The sequence below is a fragment of the Anarhichas minor genome, unplaced genomic scaffold, assembly GCF_050575085.1.
Source record: "Anarhichas minor isolate MPS153535 unplaced genomic scaffold, ASM5057508v1 ptg000121l, whole genome shotgun sequence".
NCBI classification, from domain to species: Eukaryota; Metazoa; Chordata; class Actinopteri; order Perciformes; family Anarhichadidae; genus Anarhichas; species Anarhichas minor.
Window position 1 is genome coordinate 200,111 of NW_027466567.1, and position 10,713 is coordinate 210,823.

Genomic DNA, 10,713 nt, shown 5'->3' on the forward strand with positions numbered 1-10,713 from the left:
TGTGAAATTTCATCAACAACATTTTATTCTACATGTCTCCTTTAAAATCTCGCCACAAATAAAGCTTTGCTTTTTTCTGTAAAAAACATTAAATTGTGAGCTCCTCAGTGAAACTATGAAGTCATGATTGATTCATCTGAGACCAACAATCATGTGACAACAAAAATCCGTGAAACTTCTGCACAAAAGACATGTTCTAGTTCTCTCTACTTCTAGTCATGATTGTTCTGTTTCTATAGAGCTGCAGGACTTTTATATTACAGAGAAAATCAAGACTACAGAGAGAAACTGTGACAAAAAGCTCCCGAAAGAGAAGAGCAAAAGACAAACCATGCGACAGGGCCAGGCAGTGACTGTCCCCGATAGAGATGTCCACCACCCTGGTGGTAGCCAGCTCCTCGATCAGTTTGGGTCTGAGAGCTGTGGCCTCAGAGGAACCACATCCCAGACAAGCACCGCAGCCCCACGCGTACACCTAAAGAACAAGTGGCACCAATCAACATCAGCAGAGGAGTTCTTCCGCTGCTCACATCGCAAATCATTTAATTTTGGTCTCCAGGAGTAAAAACAGTGAGACTGTATCTTTGAGACAAAGCCTGAGAAAGAAGAGCTCCGTTACGTAACAAGTCATCACTGTCAACGTCCAACCGGCTGTCAGCAGAAATGCATAAACAGCAGTATGAAATTCCCTCTTTGGGACAAAGAGCCTTCATTTATTCCTCAACAAACCGGGCTTTTGTCCCGTCTTGGTTAACCCTTTAGGACTGCTGTCATACCTGTCCGGTGGAGGTTAAGGCGAGAGACGACTGGCTTCCTGCACACACTTTCCTGATGAACATTCCCTGCAGGGCTTCCACTACTTTTGGCTTGTAGACTCGATTGGTATCACCGTGACCGAGTTTTCCTGCGGGACAACACGTGGTTTCACTTGTATGAGAGCATGTACTCACACTGTAGTACAATTTGAAGAAATACAAGACAAAACTGCAAGAATTATGTGAAGGCTCCAATTTAAATTCAATTTACAAGATCACTGATGACGTTTAACAACAAAGTCTTGGTGAAGGGTTTCCTCACCGTTGTCTCCTCCTCCGAAGGACCACACGGTGCGTCCATCCTTGGACAGAGCGATGGTATGAGAGCTGCCACACGACACCTCTCCCACGTTACTGATGTCTTTAACCAGGGTAGGAATGTTTCGGCTGTTGCTGTCACCGTGACCTGCATCCCCCCAAACAATGAAAGAAAACGTCAGACTGCTTACGCACGGAAATTACAAATGTGGAGTTTTATTTAGCTCGTCTGAGTGGAGGGTTAAAAAAAGTCCACGCGGAGCATCCGGCACACAGAGCAGAACGAGGTTGTTCTCTCGAGTATTAGTTCACAGCACTTCTTCCTGTCATGACTGGGCCTTTACAGGTTCATGTGTTCATGGTGGCTCATTCTGCAGTCAGGAGTACATAGAATACTAAACTAAACTAAAACATTTAATGTCATCATGTATATACTGAAGGCTTTAATTACTAATAATAATAATAATAATAATAATTATTATTATTATTACAAAATCATTCCAAATATAAAGAAATCAGAACGTAAACAATTATTATCGTGCAAACTGCAAAATAGTAAATAAAATAACTTATAAATAAATCAGTTAGAAAACCAACAGCTTTCTTTTTCTAAATAAAATATTTTAAGATATTTGCATCTATAAACGGACCACATCTCTCTTTTCTGTGCGGTAGCGACGGAGCCGCTCCCATCTGTCAACAGACATGCTACTAGCTGTCAGCTACAGCGTTACCCAGAATGCCGTGCAGTAGTGGAACTTTGTAAATGGCCAGTTATTAGTTAAACAAATTTATGAGTCACAAATTGTTGTGCGTCATGGTGTTTTACCGTGTTAACGAGAGTTAGCTTGAGGGGTTATTAATAATAATAATAACTTTATTTATATAGCAACTTCAGAAACAGAGTTTACAAAGTGCTTTGACAGACAAAGCAGAAAAAGCGAGACAATAAAATAAGTTACAAAGTGTTACAAAGTTATAACCATGAGTGAGAAGAGTAAGAAGAGAATCTAAGAGCGTTGACAATCCCCCCGGTTGTACTGGGAACTACTTAAAAGTAACAGCCGTACATTAAAAGAGATCCTAAATGAGTTCAGCAACTTACCTAATCTTCCAAAATCTCCTTCACCCCACGTGTACAGCTCTCCATCCTCACTGACTGCAGCACTGTGTCTGTAGCCGGCAGACACACACACCACCACCTGACACAGAACAACAGACACACATCAGACTTAATCATCGGTTACTGGATTTAAAAGATGAAATAATGTGCACCATGTGAATAGAATAGCCCTACCTTCCCCTGGAGTGGCCCCTGGATCAGTTTGGGGTATTTCTGTGTTGAGCTGTTCCCGTGACCCAGTTTGCCGTAGTCACCGTCGCCCCAGCTGAACACCTCGCCCTCCGTGGTGAAGGCCAGCGTGTGGCCGTCGGAGCCCTTGGACGACGACACCTTCTTGATGGCGCGGTGGGGCTCAAAGGTGAGCTTCTTGAGCGTCCACTGGTTGCTGGAGTCTCCGAGGCCCAGACGGCCGTAGCTGCCTTTACCGCAGGCCCGGACGGAGCCATCGGACGAGATCACAAAAGTGCAGTACTGGCCCGCCTCAATCTGCAGAGAGAGAGAGTGAGTGAGTGAGTGAGTGAGTGACCAGCGCTGTGGTAAAATCCTGTGGCGCTAAACTACAGCTGTGAAGGGCGTAGTTGTCTCATTGGTTGGTGGACTACGGTTTTTCAGAATTTTGGCCATCGAAATCTGAGTGGGTTATTTTGCAACCAGTGAACAGGAAGTGACCATATCTGGACTGAGGAGGAGTGACGTAGAGACGCCGTATACGTCTCTGGTAGAGACCTGTCAATCACTGTGTAGCCCCGCCCCTAAAGCAGCCCCTGCTTTATAATAATACACGGAGTACACTGGTTTTCATCAACAGAAGCTATGATCAAACACTTTTGTTGACAATAGTATTTCCATTAACTAACTAAAATATTAAAACTAATTTAACCTTGTTGGCAAGAATGATTTGGACGTAGACGCAACATATACGTCTCTGGTAGAGACCTGTCAATCACCGTGTAGCCCCGCCCTAAAGCATCCCCTGCTTTATGGTCTGTCTGACTCTAAATGGACCATAATGTACTAAATGAACATCATGCTGTATTGAAGAAGACTTGAAACTAGAGATTGAGACCATAAACTCATGTTTACAATGTTTACTGAGGTAATAAATCAAGAGAGAAGTAGAGTCATTTTCTCATAGACTTCTATACAACCAGAGGAGTCGCCCCCTGGTGGACACTAGAGAGAATGCAGCTTTAAGGCTCTTTATAGACCTGGAGGTTGCCGCCTGGATACAACACCCGGTCTCCAAGAAATGATGTTCCCATACAACTGAACTGCTTTCTCAATTATGTTTTTGAGGGAAACGTATTTACAGTTTTAAACACATTTTTAACGTTGTGAATTTCAACCTGACACAAAACAAAACAAAAACTACTGAAAAAAAATACTTTAGTAAAAGATCTTGCTTTGGCTTAAAACAAATGTTTGTTACGTATCTTAAATTAAGTAGGTCATCTGGGAAATGCAATTGAAAAAGGCAGTTTTCAAGAGACCAGGCTGAGCTAGTTTCTGATGATTATTTGATTTAATTTCCTGCAAATTCAGCAGCACATTAGGAAAAATGATTTTGTGCAACTTCATCTTGCAGAGAGGCCCCTGACATTATAAACAGATGAACAAAGGTTATGTGGGTAAGATAATTGTCTCATACCATCGATCCGTCTAACACAGCATGTCACATTGTTTTGATACACAGCTGTAGTTCCGCTGAAGGGAGAACCAGTGCTGTTAATGCATGATGTCACACGTGTTTATGAAATGCTCTTTTTGTGATCATGCTGATCAGTAAAATTCATGCTCTGAAGAAAAACAATATTTCCCCCTTAAAACTTAACCCATTTGACAAAACATAGCTAATTTAATTTTGAACCGAGGTCATTTTTACATTAATTACCTCGGTCATGCTTTGTGACTTTGTGCCGCGTCATCACGGTTAATATTTATACCACCAATGTGTTTATGGTAGAAATGTTTACTGGCACGCAGTGTAAAAATACTAAACGTCCTGCATTAAAAATGTTCCTGAAGTAAAAGTATTAGCATCAAAATACACTTTAAGTACCAGAAGTAAAAGTACACTCAATATGCACTCAAATACTATATGCATCATTGGATTATAATTATTGATGCATTAATGTGTTCATCACTTTAATGTTGCAGCTGGTGAAGCTCATTTGAACTACTTTATATACTTCATAATATACTACTTAATAATAGTTCATAGTTCATAAGGTTATTTATATTTTGTGTTAAGAACATGAATCTGCAAAATAGCCAAACTAGTGACTAATACTGTCTAATAAATGTTATGAAATTAAAAGTATAATATTTCCCTCTGAGATGTAGTGGAGTAGAAGTATAAAGTTACATAAAATGGAAATACTTAAGTACAAGTACCTCAAAACGTGTACAAAGTTACATTCCATCCCATGCTACAACAAGTAAATTGCAGAAGTGAAATTGTTTACAAGAGCACAAAGTTCTTCTTAATTCTGCTCTAAAGGGAACCAGATTGGTGCGTTTAACTTTAAAATGTGCTAAATTTAAAATCTAGCCACCACAGTGTCAGAAAGCTTCAGATGCTGCCTCTCTAAACATGTGCAGACACACAGCTCTACAGAAGACTTGTGAACTGTTGTTCTCTTACGGTCTGTGCGTCGGCGAAGCTCGTGGCCAGCTTGGGCTGCAGGATCTTCTCCTGCGTTCCCTCCACCAGCTGGTGGCTGCTGTTACTGCCCCACACGTAGACCTCACAGGTCTCAGACACCACGGGCGTCTCGCCGGTCTGGATGCTGTCTGGGCTGACGCAGGTGCGAGAGTAGTCCGACGCCATTCGACATACCTGGAAGAAAAGGACGCGAGTTAAGAACCGCTCCGGACATCTTTGAATAATCATTTGTGTCTGACGAGTTTCTTAAAATGACATCTCCTCCCTTTTCCTTCCAACATATTTTTGACTAGTAACTTACAGGAGTTACTCGTATGGATCGAAGTGAAGGCTATCCACTCCTTTAAATAAGCATGTTGAGGTGTATTATTTAGAGTATAATGATACGTAGAATACTTCTAAAATGTCTTACTTCTTCTAAGAGACAGAGTGCTGCCTCATACAATGAGCACAAGCCATCAGTGGTCCGTGTGGGTTCTCTCCACTGGCTGCGATCTGCTGAGGAGCCCTGAGACAGAAGAAACGCATTTAAATATATAAATGTTCAGACCATAATGACTTCAAAACAATTACAATCATCACACTCAACAGGGGGCCTTTGTCACAGACCACCAAAAGGAAACGTTAAACAACCTATGCACCTTTAAATCTGATAGGAATCCAAAAACCATGTGATACATTTTAGACAACCCCGAAAACTTTGAAAAAAACGTAAATAACTCGTTTGAAAGCCTATGACATCATCATTGTTTATTTACCAGCATGTTTGTATTTGGTTGGTGCAGAATGTCAGTAGTGTTTTCAGTTATCACCCCTTAAGATCATAATAGCTGCACTATAAAGCATACAGATGGATGAATTATTGTTAGTTTATAGTGTTTTCCATAGAGACAAGAAAGACGTGGTTGGATGAGCAAAGTAAAGCTGCCGAGGCTACTGAGTCCTTGTTTAAGCAGAAGTTATAACAGTTCTGGTTTGAGTTATTAAACCACACTTCCAATCTGCCAGCAGTGTTGATGTTTACTTACCAAAGAGCGCCTCATCTGCATGAGGATGTTCATGAAACAATCATATCCGATGAGCCCTTCTTGGTTCTGTAGCACCTTATTCTCCTCCATAGCACTGACCAGGGCTGATGCAGCCAAGGCCATCTCGATCCACTCCAGCAGGTAGCGCAGGGAGCCCCTCTGGGAGGCCAGCCCCAGCAGCAGCTCGGAGGCAAGCCGCCGCCCTAAAATGTCCGCCCCAGAGTTTGGCATGGTTACCCCCTTCAGGAAAGTGGTGACCTGGGCCAGGCAGTCCAGGCCCATTGGCGGGATCTTGCTCTCGTTGGCCAGAGAGAGGGGCGGCAGGGAGCTGACCACGTCGATGGCCGTGTGAATGACATCGTTACACAAGTTTATGTTGCCTCCGGCACCTCCGCTGGGGCTGGGTGGAGGAGGCATCATCCAGCTCTGGCGCAGCAGAGCAAAAAGAAGGCTGAGGCCCGTGCGGACGCCCATCTCGATGAGGGCGTCCGTGCTGGAGCGCGGCCGCTCGCTGACAGAGTGCAGATCGGCCGAGCCCGAGTTGTTCTCTGGAGAGTGCTGCTGCTGCTTGACCTTTCCTTTGTCGTGGTACTTGTTGGAAAGTGCGTAGAAGATGCGCTGGAGCACCAGCACACGTTTGCGCAGGGCTGCAGCGAAGGGAGAGTCGGAGCAGACCATCTTGGCCAAGGCCAACTGGCTGCTGAGTAGCGCGTCCAGGTAGTGCTCCTGCTCATCGCTGGAGAGGGATTCACGCTCAAAGTCCGGGAGCTGGGGCCCTTTCAGACACAGCACCTGCTGGGGCAGCAGCACGGCCTCTTTGTTGACCAGCAGCTTCGAGTACAGCACCGACACTCCCTCCCGTGTGGCGATCGACTCGCTGTCCTCCGTGATCCACGAGCTGTTCAGGTGCTCCAGCCATTTGAGCTTCACCGGGGGGATCATCAGAGCCATGGCATGTCACTCTGGAGCCATCAGTCCTGAAAACATCAGACAAATTGTTAATATCAAGCTTGTGAACAGCAATTTGTGTTCGCAAAGGCTGTCTTTTCTCAACGCTATTTAAAATGTTGGGGAAAAACACAATAATCTTCAGTTTGAGGTTATTAATAGTTTCCAGTTTGCAAAATTGGCACAGACCTTGATCCATTCAACACTTCTTCACTGGATAATATCGTGAATCAAGATGAAGAAACAAACATTATGGACTTATGTGCTAATAACACAGATGAGGTAATCTATGTAAATATGACCTAATATATATCAAAACAGAAAATAATATCTAAATCTGCCCGATAATAGAGCACTGCTCTCAGTGAAAACTAGCCTGGTTGAATAAAGGTTTTTTTTAATGCTTTATCGTGCGATTTAAAGTTGTATTATTACTTGTACCAATATTTTATATGCACACTGATTACATTCTATTTCATGATGTTTAGTCGTTTGTGAAGTTTAGCCATACATTTACAGACTAGCCTCGCTCCAGTCTGTATTGTAAACACTACACACATGTTGACCCGTGCATAACAGGTCAGAGAAGTCCAAACTCTGCTTCAAAGAATCCATAACTGGAAACTAAAGGCATGCTTCTTTTTGACACCAGTTGCAATCTAGAAAGGGTTCTCTGTAGGTAACCTTACTGCCTCTGGGTTTAAGTTGAGGTACGCCAGGTGTAAAGATGAGTAACGTGTGGGTCAAAGCGCTGCTGCCCGCTAACAAAGTCCAAGAAACGTGACCACTTCACTCCTATCCTTGCATCCTTACACAAATCCCTACATGTTCTCACCCTTACATATTCTTCAGAGTCTCTCAGCCCTTACAGCACCAGACCCATCGGATCCGCCCAATGTGGCCAACTGGCTGTGCACTGTTCGTGGAGAAAGGTGGAGTCTATTGATGCTTTTAAGATGCACCTTAAAATCCACCGTTATTCTCGGGCTTTCAAGTGTGTTCAACCCGTGTTTGATTGTGTTTAAACTCGTTTCCAATTGTAATCTTGCTTTATTTCCACATATACACCGGATGTCTCTCTGCTTGTATGTGCTATATAAATGAGATAACCTTCTTCCATCATACCTGTTGTATAAACAAATACCATGTTTATCGTTGACATTTTGTAATCCAGCTAAATGCTTTGCTCCAGTTTACAGTGAAGGTGAGCAACTTTCTGCAGACACACTGGTGAGGCTACAGGCTCAACACTGCAGTTGTTTACAATCATATTGTAGTTGTGATTGTTCATGATACTCTCACGAACAAGTGAAGAAATACTGCACCTCCATTTGCACTATTACCACCATTCTACACCAATATCCCAAATCCATTGTCCATTGTTCTTTATGTTCATATATATTCTTCGATGTATATTTATATTGTACATAGTAGTTGTTTGTTTATGCTTAGTTACTTTGTTGTCTTTAATGTCCTTGATTTTATATTTTTCTTGTTTATTTGTATATTCCATGTATGTACGTTGAGAGCAATGTGAAAACCGGAGTCAAATTCAATAAAGCTGATTCTGATAGCTAGCTAGCTAGCTGCTAACCGACCAATCATCAGAATCAATTACGGGATTTAATGCAAATTATGAATATTACTCATTATTATTTAGTAGTAGAAAAACAGCACTGTAGTCAAATGTGTATTAATAATAACTATATTAATACCTATTTTAGTTATTGTGGATTTTTTACTTATTTAATATTCTTTACTGTTTTCTTACTTATTTATAATACTTGATTTTATTTTGGGGTTTATTCTATGTCTCTTGTTTGCACTTTCCTGTGTGTGTGTGTGTGTGTGTATATATATATATATATATATATATATATATATATATATACACACACACACACACACACACACACACACACACACACACACACACACCACTATGCTGCTGTAATCCTGTAAATGTCCCCACAGCGGGACTAATAAAGGATTATTTTATTTTATCTTTGACATTGCAGTTGTTTAGGTAAACAATATTGTTTTATTCTATTGTTTTTTAGATTCATTTCTACTGGTTTCTTATATCAATTTCTACTGGTTTCTATTTTTATATTAGCTTCTACTGGTTTCAATTTTTTTGTATTAATTTCTACTGGTTTCTATTTTTTTTTAATATTAGTTTCTACTGATTTCTTTTTTTATATTAATTTCTACTGATTTCTATTGTTTTTTTATATTATTTCTACTGGTTTTTATATTAATTTCTACTGGTTTCTATTGTTTTTTATATTAATTTCTACTGGTTTCTATTGTTTTTTTAATATTATTTCTACTGGTTTTTATATTCATTTCTACTGGTTTCTATTTTTTTAAATATTAGTTTCTACTGGTTTCTACTTTTTAAATATTAGTTTCTACTGGTTAGCTAGCTGCTAACCGACCAATCATATTGTAATCGTACCAACTGTCCAGTTAGCTAGCTAGCTACGCTAACTGGACAAGTCATCTTGCAGCCACAGCCCAATGCATTAATTAATTTGTTTTTCATTTTTATCTTAGCTGAAGTTGTTAGCACTTAAATAAATAACTTACCTAACCACCGGTGATATTAGACAGTTAGCTTTGTGCTAACCTGCTTGTTGTGTCAGATTAGAAGGGCAGTTTATCACCAACGGCAAACATGGTGATTATCACCAACTGCTAAAATTTAAAAACATGACATCACACAAGAAACGGTTAACAGCAGCCTTTACCAGCGCGTGCGGAAAAAACAATTAACCGTTAATATTGTCAAATGATGCTGCTGTTTATGTTAGCTAGCTAACGTTAAGCTAACTTTCCTCTCACGTCACTCAGCTAGCAAAATCATACAATACCGTAATCACAGACGTGACACTATAATGTGCAGATAACAATAGAGTTATTACCTTAAGTTAATCACATACCAATATGCATATTCATGTCTTAAAGGAGCGATTTTAGCTTCAGCATTATAGATTGGCTTATCTGCTGTATCATAGCTAGGGTTAGCTTTTTGCTAGCTACACTTTCTGACGTTAGCTTGAATAATTAATTAACATAAATACAAATAAAAAATAAAGCTCGCTTACCAGTAAAACTGCCAAACAGGCCTCCTCGTAGTGCTTACACAAGACTGTGCATTTCATGGACAGTTTACTGTGAAAAGGTGACATGCATGGAACCTTCCATTGGCGGTTGGCAAACAATGATTGGTGCATAACCGCCACCAACTGGTATGGAGTGTGCATCAGGATATCTACTGTATGTCTGTATATATATATATATTTATTTATTTCTTCATTTAAACACTTGACACTTTACATTACACTTCATCATACTTGTTTATAGTACTGTTATCTGTTTGTTGTGCACTTTATTTTATATTCTTTCATACTCTATTGTACATTTTAATATGTTTCTATTTCTTGTTGATTGTTTAATGTTATGCACCAGCCGCCATTACACATTCCTTGTATGTGCAACATACATTGGAAATAAACTAAATTTCTGATTCTGATCCTGATAAATATTCATTCTGCTAATGCAACAAGTCGACTAAACAATAAAAAAAGTCAAACTATACAGCATGAAAAGAGGAACATTTTCATATACATGCATATGTGCATCTACAGTAGTGGCATTAAGAGTGGGGACAACCTAGTTTCCCCATAAAAATAAATGTAAATAACTCCTAATTTTGACCAAAGCTGTTCTTTCTATCAATGTGCCGTTTTAAGCCAAACAGCTACTGAAACGTGGCTTTAACCTGCGATTAGATTTATTCTGCGAGTCCGTGAAGAGTCTCGGTCTAAAACTCTCATGTATGTCCCGTTAAACCGATGGAGGGCCACTGCC

General features: G+C 40.5%; 1 protein-coding gene across 1 annotated transcript in view; it reads right to left on the reverse strand.

Moving 5' to 3' along the window:
- Positions 1–10,049, reverse strand: part of LOC142940930 (putative E3 ubiquitin-protein ligase HERC1) — a 69,983-nt gene extending 59,934 nt beyond the window's left edge. Inside the window, exons 1-9 of the mRNA XM_076083133.1 lie at positions 9,948–10,049; positions 5,890–6,866; positions 5,274–5,369; positions 4,841–5,035; positions 2,371–2,682; positions 2,179–2,275; positions 1,078–1,221; positions 777–904; positions 331–475 (exon numbers count right to left, since the gene is read on the reverse strand). Coding sequence (XP_075939248.1) covers positions 331–475; positions 777–904; positions 1,078–1,221; positions 2,179–2,275; positions 2,371–2,682; positions 4,841–5,035; positions 5,274–5,369; positions 5,890–6,840 — 2,068 coding nt within the window. The 5' untranslated portion in view covers positions 6,841–6,866; positions 9,948–10,049. The remainder of the gene's footprint in view (positions 1–330; positions 476–776; positions 905–1,077; positions 1,222–2,178; positions 2,276–2,370; positions 2,683–4,840; positions 5,036–5,273; positions 5,370–5,889; positions 6,867–9,947) is intronic.
- Positions 10,050–10,713: the final 664 nt, after the last annotated feature.